This window comes from Bufo gargarizans, chromosome 9 (assembly GCF_014858855.1).
Source record: "Bufo gargarizans isolate SCDJY-AF-19 chromosome 9, ASM1485885v1, whole genome shotgun sequence".
Classification (NCBI taxonomy): domain Eukaryota; kingdom Metazoa; phylum Chordata; class Amphibia; order Anura; family Bufonidae; genus Bufo; species Bufo gargarizans.
In genome coordinates, this window is record NC_058088.1 from 184,388,782 (window position 1) to 184,405,781 (window position 17,000).

At 48.3% G+C, this 17,000-nt stretch overlaps 1 protein-coding gene across 1 annotated transcript; it reads right to left on the reverse strand.

Annotated features, from left to right (window-relative positions):
• Window positions 1-3,255: 3,255 nt before the first annotated feature.
• Window positions 3,256-15,907, reverse strand: ZBTB34 (zinc finger and BTB domain containing 34). Its single transcript, XM_044268591.1, has 2 exons — window positions 15,830-15,907; window positions 3,256-4,988 (listed from the first exon to the last, which is right to left on the reverse strand). Exon 2 carries the CDS (start codon window positions 4,966-4,968, stop codon window positions 3,499-3,501), a length of 1,470 nt encoding a protein of 489 aa, XP_044124526.1. The 5' UTR covers window positions 4,969-4,988; window positions 15,830-15,907; the 3' UTR covers window positions 3,256-3,498.
• Between the last annotated feature and the right edge of the window lie 1,093 nt (window positions 15,908-17,000).

A 17,000-nucleotide genomic window follows, 5' to 3' on the forward strand; every position in this document is an offset into this window, starting at 1 on the left:
ACAGTGTACTGAAGGTGGCCATTTTGTGACAAACAACATTCATGGGCTTTTCACCTTTAAGTTTACTGAAACTTTCAGCAAGTTACTAAAATACGTAAAAGAAAGGCGGATACTCTTGAAATCAGGTTTACGATTTTTAGCTTAGTGATAGAGTTGGTGTTTTAGCTGTTTTTATGGTTTGTAATGCCTTACAACGCCTGAGCTAGTGGTCCAATCCACAAGAACCGACGGGCATGCGACAAAGCCTAGTGTTTCAATGTATAGATTATGAAGCTATTTGATGGATTCTATCCCAGTATGATGAAGTCCAAGAGGCGGGGCTTAAAGGGGAGGGGAGGGGCTGGCAGTTGTTCTTTGGACAGTACCACCTATGTGTATACAGTACTAGTCGGCATGGCAAACTGACCTGGTAACTACGGTGGGCAAAGCAGATCTGCAGCATCCATATTCTATCTACAAACTACAAAGGGAAGAAAAATGGAAGAGGTAACGTTCGATCAATGTCCCTTACAGTTTCTTCTTTTCAGTCTAAGGTGTTTTTTTTATGGCAATGTTCACCAAATGTAGATCACTGCACGAAAAAAAATGCTTCAACGGTAAATAAAATGTATTAAAATAAATAAAAAGCACCATAAATTCCAGCTATTCCCATCTAGACATTTGGCATCTATATGGTGTTGAGCGAAAAGAGGCAAACATGCCATAAGGAAAAAAAAAAAAAAATAGCAAAAAAAAAAGTGCTCGACATAAGACTATGAAGGTTTGGTGTGGGCTTCAAGCAGACGTTCTGTTCACTTTATGCAATGTTCTAAAAGTGTAGAGACGCCCCAAATAGCATCCCTTTTCACCAATCCAGTGTTTTTAAGGGCTCGTTTTGTGTGTGACGCAGGCATAAAACATGGTTATCCTCCGCTCTACGATATGGGGTGGAAAAATTACTGCAGGCGCCTTCACTAACTGTTGACTGAACGTTCACTTGGCTGACAGCTGATCTTCCCGACTCGCCCACACGCATGCATACTCAGCTGGGTGTGCATGTATTCTCACTGGGTAGAAAGGACGAAGCCGCCGCCAGACACCCCGACAGCAAAAGGATTGGGCATGTTGAAACTCAACATACCCGATTCTTCTTATCCTCAGACAAACTGTTGAGGGAGAACTGGTACACCCCATACACACAGATAATTGGCCAGATTAAGAGGTCAGCCAGCCTTATGCACATTGCACCCTTTCTACAGTAGTCAGACAAAAATAACTACGATAGAAATAAAAAATCCTGGCTCCATTACAACCCTGGGAAAATGGGGTTCTTAAAGTTTTTTTTTTTTTGGATTCTCTGGATAGGTCATCAATATCTGATTAGTGGGGGTCCGACACCCAGCGATCAGCTGTTTGGGAAGCACTGGCGTTCCCTGTGAGCGCCGCGGCCTTCTCTCAGCTCACCAAGCACAGCGCCGTCCACTGTATAGTGGACGTGCTTGGTATCACAGCTCAGCCCCATTTACTTCTATGGGACTGAGCTGCTCCTAGGCCTGTGACTGATGAACGTCACAGGCCTAGAAAAACCTGGAGAAGGCTGGAGCGCTACTGCCTTCTCAAACAGCTGATAAGCCGGTGGGGGGCGGTTTGTCTCTGGTTTCGGACCCCCATGGATCAGATATTGAGGATAGGTCATCAGCATTAGGGCTCATGCACACTACTGCATTTTTTTTTTGGGCTGCATCCGATCCAATTTTGTTGCGGATTGGATGCAGACCTATTCGCTCTGTATGTCCATTCCGCGACCCGGCAAAAAAATAGAACATGTCCCATTCTTGTCCATTTTACGGACAATGATAGGACAGCTCTACAAAATGCAGAATGCAAACAGCCAGTATCCGTGTTTTGCAGACCGCAAAAACACCAACGGTCGTGTACATGAGCCCTTAAAGGCTCGGAAAATCCCTTTAAAAGGGGTTGGCATCTTTCGTCCAAAATCAGCGTCACACCTTTCCATCGTAGTGTCTGATATTGTGGCTCAGCTCCATTGGAGTCAATGGGGTAAGCATTAACTCATTGACTAATGGAGCCGAGCCGAGATATCAGATACAACCCATGGTACGGTGTGGCGCGGTTTATGGAAGAATTCAGCCATGTTTTTCTAATCCAGGACAACCCATTAAAGGGAGTCTGTCACCACATTTTAGCATGTTAGACCGTTAAAATAGGGTTATGTGATCCAGCCAGAACATAAAAACGGTACCTTTGTGGCAGAAAACGAACTTATAAGATTATCTTCTGAGCCCTCTCAAGTGCCCAGGGCGGTCTCTCAATCCTCGGAGCCCCAGGCAGGCACCTCCTAAACTGCTGATAACTCCACCCTCCGTGCGCCTCTGCCCGCCCGTTTACTCCCCTCCCCTGTCCCTTTCCACTGCGGCTGTGCGGTACAAATCGTAGCGGGCGCGGGCGCATGCGCAATAGGTATTGCGATGCCCTGCCAGGAGCAGGCATCGCACTGCGCATGCGCCCGCTACGATTTGTACCGCACAGCCGCAGTGGAAAGGGACAGGGGAGGGGAGTAAACGGGCGGGCAGAGGCGCACGGAGGGTGGAGTTATCAGCAGTTTAGGAGGTGCCTGCCTGGGGCTCCGAGGATTGAGAGACCGCCCTGGGCACTTGAGAGGGCTCAGAAGATAATCTTATAAGTTCGTTTTCTGCCACAAAGGTACCGTTTTTATGTTCTGGCTGGATCACATAACCCTATTTTAACGGTCTAACATGCTAAAATGTGGTGACAGACTCCCTTTAAAAAAAACAAAAAAAAACAAAACTTTGAGAACTTAATAGAAAATGCCGATGTGCGGTACCATAATGAATAGCTGCACACCGACTTTAAACATGCGTGCCTCTACGTCAGCCTAAAGCAAATTCATTGCCAAGGTGAACTTTTATGCACACTGCAAAATAAACTGTATATTGGGAGGCACACAAATTTACTGAAAAAACAAAACAAAACCCCCAAAAAAACAAAAAACAGTATTACAGTAGAATTCAGTAAATTGCATTGTTCCTATGGGACGAGGCCCTGCTTCTCCATATATATTCTTGTAATGCAGCCATTCGACAAAACCCCTTTACGGATATTGAATTTCTTAATAAACACTTTCATTACGATAAAGTATCATTCACAAAAGGGAAGGGAAAAAAAAAAAAGTCTCACTTTTTGCCTCTAACTATATGCTTCTTCAGGAGTGCAAATGTACCCTGTCTCCTTAAAAAAGCAAATAAAAGGGGGGGAAAAAAAAATAAAAAATCTTAACCCCGATGTAAAAAACACATATTTAGTGTATCACCCAAAGTATCTTATAAAGTCTCCATATTACCATGAAGCATTCCAAAAGGAGAAATGGGTCAAGAGTAGCGTCCGCCGTACTAAAGAGATTACCGGAGAAGCAGTAAAGTAGTAAAAATAGGCATTAGTCCACGTTGTGTGCTTTGTACAGTGTGCGTTGGCGTGTAGTTATTCGGGGGTGGTAGTGACCGCGTGAATATCAATATTCGAGTCCATGTTCACTTCTGATACTGAAACATCACTTTGGTCTACAAAAGCCTCTGTTCTTTCCGGCGATTCGACCCGGTTCCTCACCTCTGCCACCCCGGGGTGGTTTTTTCGTAAATGCTGATTGAGCGTGCCTTGGAAGGGGAAGCACTTGCCGCAAATTTCACACCGGAAAGGCTTGTCATCCGTGTGCCCCCGTATGTGGTACTCCAGTTGGTCTTTGCGTGTGTACTTCTTGCCGCAGAACTTGCATACAAAAGGCGTGATGCCCATGTGAAGACGCATGTGCCGATCAAGACTCCCCTTCTGGTTGAAAGTCTTGCCGCAGTAGATGCAGATGAGTCTCTCGTTGTATGGATGCCAGTAGCCTCGAGTCGACCTCTCACGTGGGCTGCTCTCGTAAGTCGGTGTGCTCACCGCCGTCTCGCTTTCAGGACTTTGGATAGCGTTTTGAACCTCGCCGGTTACATGCTGCGCTCTCTTCGGGCGCACCCGGCCACCTCGATAGCAGCTCAGCATGGATCTGGAAGGACTGGAATTGCTTAGGTTCCCGTAGGGCTCGGATATGTTGGCATTTTGGGAAGCAGCTTGTGAATAGGAATACGCGTGTTGCAATACAGACCCGTAGGAACCTACATTCAGTGTCACCACTTGTTCTCCATCCACCATTTCAGTGTGGTAGCCGTCGTCGCCGAGTGAGGAGCTATCGGAGCAGCTTGGCCGATCAGACTTCTCGGTTTTGACTTTAACTTCTGTGATTTGATTCTCTCTCACCATGTCGCCATGTTCAGGTTCTCCTTCTATCTGAATTTCATGTTCCGAAATGCTACCGTTGCTGCCCCTGTCTGACTGCCCCTCTTCTTGAGGACGGTTCCTTAGACTTTTGGTGGCTATGCCATCCATCTTCAGATCATTGCTTACGATCGACTGCCGCACGTGCCCACTGTACGGAGGAGATATTTCCACTGGGTTTGCAAAGTAACTATCATCTTTGACACCATTATGGTTGACCTGACCATCTTCTCCGCCTACTCCTACGACATTTATTTTCGAGTGGATGCTCTCTAGAATGTGGGTGCACTTGTCAATGACACATTGCATTTGGAGAAAGCTGGCTGCGGTCAGGAAGCTCACAACATCCTTTAGCTGTACGGACATTCTTCCAGTGTAGCAAAATGACAACAACTGTTCAAAGACGTTGGGGTTTTTGATAACCGATATCGTTAAGCCACTCATGGTACTTAGGGCTGAATGGTCACGGAAATACGGAGAGCTGGCGGCAAGGACTGCCTTGTGTGCGCGGAAAGGTTGACCTTGAATGTGGACAATTATGTCGCACAACTTCCCCTGCATCCGAAGCTCATTGAGTTGGTTTAGGACTGTACCACTGTATTCCGGCACATCGAACTGGATGAAGCTGTTGCTGTCCATGTTGTCTGCTGCACAAGTTTCTGAAAAACAACAAAAACGCGTCAGCCTGCGAGGTTCAGTGAGATCCCATCAAAGTACAGAACAGGACTGGTCTCTCTGCTCTTAAATGGGGCCATAACCTGAGAAACGCTCCGACGTTGGTTCCACAATAATCAGAACCTTCGTCTATAAGTCAATATGGCCTGATCTACGGGTGGCCACCATATAGAGCTATGTACGGCATATATAAGTGCTTCGAAGGGACAAGACCTCCGGGATAGGGCATCGGATGAAGCCTGGCAACGTATGGCATAGGTGCACCAATACATTACGACCCTATAGACTTCTGCGTTATATAACTGCTCCATACAACCTGCAGCTTACAAAGGGCCACAAACCCCAAAGCAATCTGTGGGGGACACAATACGATGAAAATGTCTATGTCAAAACCCATGTCTTAGGGCAGGGATCAGCAACCTCCGGCACACCAGCTGTTCTGAAACTACAACTCCCAGAATCTTCATTTCACTTCTATGGGAGTTACAAGAACAGCCAAGAACGTGTGCATGCTGGAAGTTGTAGTTTAACAGCAGCTGGAGTGCCGAAGGCTGCTGATCCCTGTCTTAGGGCCTATTCACATAGCGGGTTTTAAAGCGTAATTTTGCCAAAATCCCACTGGCAGCCACATTATTTCTTCCTCCCATTCAATGGGAGGCAGCTCAGTGGATCGCAGAGCGGCGGCTTAAACCAGTGGACGCACCAAGAACAAACATGTCCCTTCTTGGCTATAAGCTGCCGCTTAGCGATGCCTCCCGTTGAACGGGAGGAGAAAAAGGATGTGGCTGCCGGCGAGTTTGACGAAATTTCGACACAGCTGTCTTGAGATGTATGGGAGGCAGAAAGGACGCAGCCAGGTTTTCTGCGGAATTACGACGTGGCTGTCCATGCCAAAATTACGCTGTAAAACCCACTGTGTGAACAGGCCCTGTTTACACGCCGTTCATTATACCGTGTGATGGGCATTTCCAGTGATAATTTAGTGTCTAGAGATGAGCGAATTTCAGGTTATGAAATCCGTTCACGCTTCATTTGGTGGTAAAAGCAGAACTGCGTTATGGATTCCGTTACCACGGACCATAACGCAATTCTATGACAGAATGCCTTTAGAGGCATTCCGTTATTCATTCTGTCATAATAGAAGTCTTTGGACTGTATAACGGAAACGGGACAGATCCACTTTGCAGCCCATAGACTTCTATTATGATGAAATGAATAACGGCATTCCGTCATAGACAACATTGCGTTATGGTCCGTGGTAACGGAATCTGCTTTTACCACCAAATAAAGCGTGAACTAATTTCAAAATATGAAATTCGCTCATCTCTATCAGTGACCTCTCAATCACACATACAGTGGCAAGAGCACGATTAGTCCGGGGAGCAGCTTTATATACTGTCGGTGGTGTATTTCATATTCCTGCTCGGCAGTACGCAGACTTCAGACATGACACCTTCTTGCACCAAAGTAGCAGAAGCCAATAGGGTTGTCACGATACCAAAATTTTTATTCGATTTCGATACCATAAGAAAGTATTGCGATACTCAATACGATGCAAATATTTTTTTACGGCTCATAATAGAACAGTCCTATCTTATTTTTTTGGGGGCACAAGGTGGCGAATCACACGTATTTGAATGTAAAACACATTAATTCAAGTACCTGAGGGGTTAATTGCAGAGGATCGCATGCCCTGATATTTAGGCCGGATGCTGGGTATTTGATACCGCTGCCTATACTTGAATTCATGTGTTTTACATTCATTGGTGGCCACAGCCCCTCCCCTCCTTCTCCACTGTGCTGGCGAAGAGAACATGGCGCGCGCCGAGAGCGGCGCAGCCTAGTATCGGTAAATAGTAAGACCCGGTATCGTATTGATCCGGGTCTAAAAGTATCGATTGGGTATCGATACCCGATGCAACTCTAGAAGCCAAGCACTCAGGAGAAAGTTGAGAAGAGAGAGAGTGTAAAAGGGGTTACCAGAATAAAACAAAACCTTAATATCCCAGACAGGAGAGGTCCCAATTATAGTAATCATGGGACCCATATAAAGGGGTGTCCCCATCTTATAAAGTGATGACATACTGCGAGTATCTACAATGTGCACTGCACTGACTTTGAGCCTGCATTCTGAGGTGTGGCTGCCTCCAGTTTGGTCGTGCACTCCCGACTAACCCATCTTTTCCACAAGCTTTTTAATTACTCTAGCAGAAACCTGCTCTCCCTGTATTTATTGGAGGCTTTCCAGCACCAGGAGGGGGAAGCCTACAAAGTTGGTCCAGTATATACTGCACGTGGAGCCTGCGTGCCCCGACTGGTAGCATTTAGCGTAGGTTCCCTTCCAGTAGAGGTCACCTTGCCGTGGTGGATGGGCAGAAATAATTTCAATCAAAATGCATTTGCTGAGAACTTTACCTTCATTTATATAGCAAGTAAAGCATTATTTTATATACTTTGAGACCAGTGCGCTGTTATGTCCGATACGTGTACAGTACGATCAGCGGGGGTTCGGTCGGCACAACCGGTGGGGAGGAAAGGGCCACATCCCTGAAGCCTCTTCTCTATATTTCCCTTGCACAGAAGCAATCTGTCTGTGCAGAAAATTGCAGCGTGGTCCATTCAAGTGCCCAGGCCGGGGCAAAAACTAAAAGCCCACGGTCAAACCCCTACCGCAAAGTGATGGCATATCCCAGCGTTTCAATTTGGTCATTCTTTTCCTTCCACCCTGCCCTCAACACCCCCCGACTCATATTTTTTTTGCAAGAACAGACACGTACCAAACATAAGTCTGTTGACCTATGGACTCTTCTCCCAGTCCACATACTGTAACGTTTAGCAGCTTCGGTCTAACCAGACAGAATGGATGCCACTTATCGGTAAAATTAGCAGGCGGATTAAGTGGCGGCACAATTACGAGATGCTGCGGATAAGTGCACAGCGCCCCATTAATAATCAGCAGCACAGGAATCTTATTTACGTCGTCCGTCGACGCGTGTATCGTATAGAGACTAACGCTTACTATCCCTCCGTGGGTAAGGGACAATGACAATGCGCAGCACGCTTCCACGTTTCTTTTTTTCCCCCTATACAATAAAAACTAATTGCCCCTGGGATTTTCTAACTAAGACGATCGCTTGCAAATCCACTGGTGTGTGCAAGAATATTCGGGTTTCTGCAGTAAAGTAGGTTAACGGGGTGGGAGACAGACGGAGGAGCTTTTTTTTTTTTCTTCCTGTTCTTCTCTAAACAGATATTGATATTCAAGGAGAATACATTGAAATTCAGACGTTCTCGCCGCATTAATGTATTTGCATAGATCTGAAAAGTCATTTTCATCTGCTGCGTATTATGTTCAAAGCCTGGAAGGAGAGCGGATCTCTGCAAGTGTAAAAAAAAACAAAACAAAAAAAAACACAATGCTGTAGGAGCAAAATGAAGATCGCCATATTTAATCCAGGAAAGCCGTATGACGCACGCCACTCAATTCACGGTATATATAAATTTCTCACAGCAATCCCTATGCATCGGTTCATGCATGGGACGTCATAAGCACTAAAAGGGAAGTCTCATGAAAACAACCCCTGTTTCTCACTCCCTATTAGGGTAAATGAATGTTAGAGAGTGGTCCGACGATCAGGACCCCCCCACTCCCTTCTACGAGTCAGAAAGGAGAGCTGCTCTGTTGTGCCAAAGGTCTCCCTTTCATTTCAATGGCCGCAATGTTATAATATATTTTGCAGGGGAAATGCCTACATGGGTGCAACTTTTCCCAGCTAATTGCACCGAGTCCGACTCTCGACACCCCACCCCAGGCAATCAGCTGCTCATCCCAGGGTCCACATTCTGATGGGACAACCCCTTTAAATGCACCCCACAATGACTTGCTGCAATGGTCACCCCCTGGATATTACTTGCATGAACCCCTGAACCACGGTGGGGCACATTTCACAAGATTCAGTGTCCACACTTTGCTTATGGACGTCATAAAGGTGGGGCCCCCCATCCATGACCCCCTACCAGTCAGGACAGAGAACCATTTTGCAAGTGACATTGCTTGTGACATCTGCCATGGCAGACTTCATAAAGGCCGAGCCGTATCCGTACGCGGGAGGGATAGCTCTCGTTTAGCCGCAGCTATTAAATGCACAGAGGAGATGTAGATGATGGAAGGGAACAGGTTGAGTGGATTCTGATCTGCGGACACAATACAGGTTGTAGTTGCAGGACTGATGAGTTCACTCTGCAAGTTACAACCTGCTACCCGTCTGGAATCCCGTCAGTCTTAGCTTACCAATAAAAGTGAGTAGGGCTGCAGTAAACGATTATTTTAGTAATCGAGTATTATACCGATTATTTTACCGATTATTTGTTACGATTAATTGAGTAATCTAATAAATAATTTTTTTTTATTAAAAAGGGGTTGTCCGGGTTCAGAGCTGAACCGGGACATACCTTAATTTTCACCCAGGCAGCCCACCCCCCTGACAGGAGCATCGGAGCAGTTCATGCTCTGACGCTCTCCTTTGCCCTGCGCCAAATCGCGCAGGGCAAAGGCATTTTTGGGAGATCCAGTGACGTACCGGGGCTCTCCATGGGGCTGCCAGGAAGCCCCGTGACGTCACCGGCACTGATGGGCAGGATTTAGCGCTGCCCTAGCCAGTAAAACGGCTAGGGCGGCACTAAAGCAAGCCCATCAGAGCCGGTGATGTCACCGAACACACTGCCGGGCGGAAGTTTCCACCCGGCAGTGTGTTATTGAAAACAGAAGAGACCTTGCCCTGCGCGATCTAGCGGAGGGCAAGGGAGGGCATTTTGAGCATGAGATGCTCCGATGCTAACATCAGGGGGGGCTGCCTGGGTGAAAATAAGGGTATGTCCAAGTTCAGCCCTGAACCCAGACAACCCCTTTAAAAAAACTCAGACCCTCTGCCATCAGTCCCCAACACCCTTTATGCCCCCCTGTGTGATCAGCCCAAGTGCCTTCAGCTCCACCCCACCGCCGCCATGATAACCGTGATCTGCCAGCGCAGGACGCAATACAGGCCACACCAGAAGGGCTACGGACGGCGTGACGTTTCAGAAGGAAGACGGACATTTTGGATACGGGCAGTCCCTGCACTACTGGGGTTACTTTACTGGGGTTACTTTACTGGGGTTACTTTACCGGCATGGAAGGGGAAGAGACTTATCCCAATGTAACTAAGTAGGGAAAACTAAAGGGAGAGGAAGGTGGTGGAGCTACTAATTCGGTGGAAAGTGATGAAGTGACGAGAACAAGAGCAAAGGAGAACAGTGTGCGAGGGAGGAGGGGGCCCCGGGAGCAGTCTGAGCGCAGTGCGGGCCGGCGGGAGACCAGGGAGCGGGAGTAATAGCAAGCGCTTCACTCCCGCTCCCTGGTCACGTGACACAAACGAATCCTCGATGCAAAAAATTTGCAGAGGATTTTTTGTGTCGAATTACTCGATTTAATTGAGTATTCATTTCAGCCCTAAACACAAGTACTTCGAAACAGACGAAAGAAAAAAACGTATCCTTTCCTTATACTCAAAACTAGACCTGGAGCAGCCAGAATCGTAAGCCAGGAGTCAATACTGGACCAAATGTGGATGAGACAGATCTCAGCGTTAAAGGGCATCTGTCAGCAGTTTTGTACCTATGACACTGGCTGACCTGTTGAAAGCTGAAGGCATCTGTGTTGGTCCCATGCTCATATGTGCCCGCTTTGCTGAGAAAAATAGAGTTTTAATATATGCAAATGAGCCTCTAGGGGCAACGGGGGCGTTGCCATTACACCGAGAGGCTGAGCTCTCTCTGCAACTGCCGCCCCCTCTGCATTTTCATGCAGTGACAGGTCCAGGCAGTGTAAAAGTGATCCCACCTGGCCCTGTCAAAGTGCATAGGGCCAGCAGTTGCAGAGCCTCTAGGTGTAATGGTAACGCCCCTGTTGCTCCTAGAGGCTCATTTGCATATTATAAACATAATTTTTCTCAGCAATGTGGGCACATATGAACATGGGACCAACACAGATGTCTTCAGCTGCCAAGAGCACAAGTAACAGGGCAGCCATAGGTACAAAACTGCTGACAGATGCAAGGCCCCTTTCACACAGGCCAATGATCGAGTCTTCCCAATCACTGTCCCATTTCAACAAGTCCACCGATCAGCTGCTGCGGACACTGAAATCACTGTCTGCCACGGGGATACTAGACTGTGCTGCAAACAACATCAGTACAAAGTGCTATATCGTTGAAGGGCAGATTACAATCAGTGCTAAAGGCTCCTAATTTACTGTCTGTAACTGAGCCCCGATCGACAAGGGGCATATCGCTGGGACCCGCACCTATATCGATAACAGAGCCCCGCAAGATGGTGGCTGGAGGACTCCGGTCCGGCCACCACCAAGCCGGCTCCCCATAGAAGTGAAACGGGGGCGTACTGCGCTTGCGCGGCCCCCGCTCGCATACATTTCTATGGGGCTCACAGAAAATAGTCGAGTCAGTGCTCCAAAGAAAATGAATAGAGGGCGGCTGCGCATGCGCAGTGCGCCCTCCTTCACTTGTGGGGCTCCGTTCTCGATATAGGTGCAGGTCCCAGCGGTGGTGCCCGCACCTATAAGACTTATGGGGGCATATCCTAGCGATATGCCCCCATTGTTCATGATGAGACAACCCCTTTAAGTGCTGAGCTGTAGCGTCGCCGAGGGTATAACACGTCTGTTGCCCATACAGATCATGAATCAGTGACTGAAATCCAATGCAATGCCAGATCGGGCCTGTAAGAAGACCCTCTGCTCTAATCTCACACGACCACTTTAAAAAGCTGCACCTTTCTCTGTGGGAAGGAATCGCAGTAATGGAGAGGTTTTGTTTGACCCTATAGGCCAGGTTGATATTTGGCATGGTTACCTACAGCACGGTGGCGACATTCCTGAGATGTGTAGAGGAACGCACTCTACGAGCGGCTGACCTTACGTCTTGATGTGGTCGCTTTTAAGGCACTAGGACAAAAGGTAACAGAGAGGAAAGCTTTCTTCAAGGTGCTGAAGAAAACCCTCTATGGCCTTGAGAAGCTCAGGAGGGAGTACGCTTCCTGCTTATTCAAAATGACAAGCCCGCATTAGGCTAGTTTCACACTTACGGCAGGACGGATCCGGCAGGCTGGTCTCCCTGTCGGATCCGTCCTTCCTCTGTGTCGCCGCTCCGTCCCCATTGGCTATAATGGGGACGGGGGCGGAGCCCCGGCGAAAGCCACGGGACTAAAAAGGTCGGACATGCAGGACTTTTTAGTCCGGCGGCTTTCGCCATGCTGCGCCGGAGCTCCGCCCCCGTCCCCATTATAGCCAATGGGGACGGAGCGGTGGTCCGGCGAAACAGCGGAAGGACGGATCCGACAGGGAGACCAGCCTGCCTGATCCGTCCTGCCGCAAGTGTGAAAGTACCCTTAGACTGGACTGCGCAGCCACCCTCCATCCGAAAATAGCCGAGCCCCATAGAAATGAATGGGAGCACGGACTATGAGAGGTCCGGGTGCTGCGTTTGTAATGCGGGCACAAGAAAGCACCCATATTGACGGTTACCTGAAGACGCCCTGAGCCGACCAATGCACTGTTAAGCCTCACATATGTGTTTTCCAGGGACCCGTTTATTTTAATGTGTATTTACACAGTGTTTGACCACGGTCTTTGGTTTTAGCACGGGAGCATGCTCTATTTTCTCCGTCACACCTATTATAGTCTATGGGTCTGTGAAAACCACGGATGCAACACGGACGGGTCGGACGCCATTGGGAAGAGAGGCTCTGAAAATTCGTTTTTCAGCTACAGCGTCCGTGAAACACAGACAGCAAATAATGGACACAGGTCCTTCAAGGAGGCATCGCTGACCACCTTTCACGAATTTGAGCACCGACATGGACGTGTGAATGAGGTTTTAGTTAATAGCAATCAAAAGCCAACAAGACGGCCAAGTGAGAAACTACCTAAATACCATATGTGACCTATGAGGCAAAAGGCATCACCAAGTGCGGGGAGAGGCCGGTGTGGAAGGTGCTACATTCACTGCAGGAGAACATCACAGCTTCCTACCAGGGAGCCGAAATTCCAAGTGTGGGGGAAGGGCTGGAGGCACTGAGTGCATTTCTTGTGCAACCACATGTGCCTGTAGCAGGCCAACAGTACGAGGAACACCACAGAACATGTTATCAATTCTGCGCCATACCACGATCACCCCCCGCAACCTTAAAATTATTACCCGGAATAAACACACAACACATGTGGCCTTGACAGCCCACGCCTGGTAAACACTTATTGCAAAAAGGCCCAAAACAACTTTGAAGTGGAAGATGGAACTTCAAAGAGCACATGGATCGAATGAGCGCGGAGGTGGAGGACGCGCGCCCAAGATGAAAGCGCCCTCGCTGCCTGCAAACGTGCACCAAAGGACTGAGCGCAAACACGTCCCCATGAAAGGATCGCCAGGAGATCCAATAGCCTTACGATGGCCCACTAGATAAGGGGCTTCGGGAGTGGCTCAACTACTTTGCCATGTCAAAGGCAGCCAGGCCGACCAGCATGTGGTCCTGCAAGGAGCAGCCGTAGGGCTTGTAACTTGAGAAGACCATCAAGGAATGCAGGATAGCTCAGGGGGGGGGCAACGTTTACGGCAAAACAGGGTTGGTATTTGCAGGTTTAGGCAGTGGTGCAAAGCAATTTTGTACGGCCCCTAGGGCGATACTGGCTTTGGATGAAATTTGAGGGAAGGCCCCAGATTTTCTAATCTATCTATATCTAACTATCTATATCTCTATCACTATATCACACAGTCATTAGGGGGTATTTAAAGGGGTTATCAGACACTAAAATATGCCCGGGCCCCTCACAATATATTTAACTGGTCCCTGCGCCACCTCTCCCTGTGCATGGATGAAAACCGGCGTTGGGGGTGAGCAGCCAATGGCAGGCGGGGACGAGCATCCCTAGCCTTCGCGGGTAACGCTAAGGAGTCTCGTCCTCATCACCGCCTGCCCCCCTGACAACGGATGTTTTCATCCACGCATCAGGAGAAGCGGTGGTGCGAAAACCAGGAGCGGCGCAGGCTAGATTCATTGTGAGGGGCCTGGCATATGGGGGACTTTTTTTTAGTCTCGGATAACCCCTTTAAAAATGAAACGTGGGTTCGGATTGGTGGCTAGGGGCCACTAAGCCAGTTTTGATCTCCCCCTATCGTGTTGAAAACTGCTCAGACCCATATAACAAAAACCTCTCCCAACCCAAGATCAACTGGAAAGGGTCTCATTGTGCAGAACGCTGGGGGCTTCTTTGCGGAATTAGCCGTCGGCAGACACTTCTGGCTCCACAGGGACAAGGGATCAGGTGCTGAAATTCAACATGTCTGATCCCTCCTGACGAAAATCAGGAGCCCCCCCCCCATACAGATCAAATTATCGACTATTCCTGCACATGTACAGACACGTTTTCTTCATCGCCCCTAGCGCTCATTAACGGACAGAAATACAGACATATTAGGTTGTGTACAACGGGGAGCAAACCCACGACCACTACGCAAATCTGCCCGCATGAGAGTTTTTGCCCGTAGGGTCTAAACCTCACCTCGGCCTGACCGTGTGCCCACCGCTTACACATGTTAAAACCCCCATTGTCTTACTTCTTCCCTCTGACGGTATCTGTTCCTGCTTCATGCGAAATATATATTTTTTTAAAAACTAATCTCGGCACAGGAGCGCGGTTACAGGGAGGCATTGCCGAGATGCAGGTTGACAGAATTGGCACAATGAAAACTAGGGAAATTTATCAAAACTGGTGCAAGAAGGGAAAAGTGGAGCAGTTGCCCATAGCAACCGGTTTCCTACCAAAAGCGGCTGCTGAAAAATGAGCGCTGGCATCCAGCTCAGATTAGGCAATTAGGCTACGGCTTTACGAAGGACGTGGCTTAGGATTCAGAAATAACCCTCCAAAATTCGGACGACTGATACCGGTGTATAGGCGCTTGATGTATGGAAATTGCAAGAACGGGCGTGAATGAGCATATCCTGTGTACAGCGGGGCAGGACGGGACATCACACAGACGGTCTATGTAGAAATCTGGGGCGGCTCTGGAAAAAAGTGTCTGTCGTGAAACTACAACTCCCAGCAGCCTCTGACAGCCCCACAGGTTGGTATCCACTGCCCTGTGATGACCAATCGCTGCATAAACTAAAAAAAAAAAGTAAAAAAATAATAAAAATCCAGCATGGCGGAGACGTGTGAGAGACGTGCCCTAAAAAAACAGGAGAAGGGGGCAAAATTGGACATTTGGGTCAAGCTTTTTCTCCTATCTAGGGCCAGTTTAAAGGGGGCAGGGGACCGACACAACCCCTTTTGGCCAGTCTGATCATCCTAGGACTAGGTTTGGTGGGCACTGGGCGTAAGGTGAGGTGCCCTATAGGTGGGCGAGGAGTATATATATATATACACACACACACACACACACAGGCTGTGGGGACTTATAAGGACATGGAGAGAGCAGTCTATAGGGCTGGGTATAGCAGGACGATGGGGGAACCTGTAAGTACTGGGGTGGGCACCTCAGCCTAGGATTCGGGAGGAGGCTGTGCTGAGTGGGGTGAGGGAGCTGGGGAAACCCTACTGCTGTTATTCTATGAGCGGCCTGTAATGACGGAGGGTGTCCAGCGGAGGGCACCCTTCAGTAGAATTTCATTACGCGGCGCCGGCAGCTACAGACATAGGAAAGGGGGGAGGGGGAGGACCCCCGGAGGAGACGTCGTCGGGACCCTTCTACCTTCCCTTGACATTCGGTTGAGGTCTCACCTGCCGGGGATAAGCCACTTCACATCGTTTCGGAGAGCTCGGCCAGTGCCGGGGCCTAACGCGCCGCTCCTCTCTCCTCAGCTGCCGGAAATGCTCTCAGGCCTCGCCCAGCGGCCACTTCCGGGTCGGCGTCTCTCATGGAAGCCACGCCCAGCACTGCGAGTCACGCCTCGTCACCACAGCCCATGGAATCAGCCAACTTTTTTTCTTTTTTTTTTTACCAACAACTTTATAGACAGCGGACAGTCATGGCAGTTGGAGCTGATAGTAGTTTTCAGTGACAGCTGCAGAGCTGAGCGCGGAAAATAAAATGGCTCCATTCTTCACCTTTATTGATGTCGAGGTGTTTTTTTTTTTTAATCAAAGGGGGCAGCCATGATGGTGATCACGTGGACACTGCCATTCGTGCTCTCTTCAACCTGTAGTGAAACTACAACTCCCAGCATGCCCTGTGATAGTCTGCACTCTGCGGCCTAGATATCATCTCGAGTCGTGCTCTCTTCAGCCTGTAGTGAAACTACAACTCCCAGCATGCCCTGTGATAGTCTGCGGCCTAGATATCATCTCGGGTCGCGCGCTCTTCAGCCTGTAGTGAAACTACAACTCCCAGCATGCCCTGTGATTGTCTGCTGGGCATGTTGGGGGGTGTAGTTCCACAACAACTGGAGATCAGCGATCTAGGGCTAGGCTATAAACTAATGGTGATCTGTCACTTCAGTTGAAATTTTTGTGTGTATTATTCACCATTTAGGGTAGGACCAGATGTGGCGAGGGATCAGGTCACGGCCGCCATGCAACCAAAATCCATGCAGCCGTGCAAACCACCACTGTTTTCTAAGACACCATGAAAAACTTCTATATGTAGTATGAGACTGGCACTCCCTCGCATGGGAATAGAGCAATAGTAATAGTGTTGTTACACAATATTTAATTGGCAAAATATATTAAAATACAACATCACAATACAGTATTAAAATAACAATCGCTGCAGCGGAGACAAAATCAGTCCCTAAAAATACCTAGAATCTAAAACTTCAATAAAAACTCAAAAAAAGTCCAGAAAAGAAGGGGACCATACGTCCTGAATGTGCAAAAAATATCACAAGCCAAAAGTATCAGTCTATACCTTATAATAGTATTGGCATTCCTTTCTTGTATGCAATATAACGAG

Bases quoted from the DNA above. Each gene is read 5' to 3' on its own strand.
- ZBTB34 (XM_044268591.1), bottom strand. From the start codon at position 4,968: ATGGACAGCAACAGCTTCATCCAGTTCGATGTGCCGGAATACAGTGGT.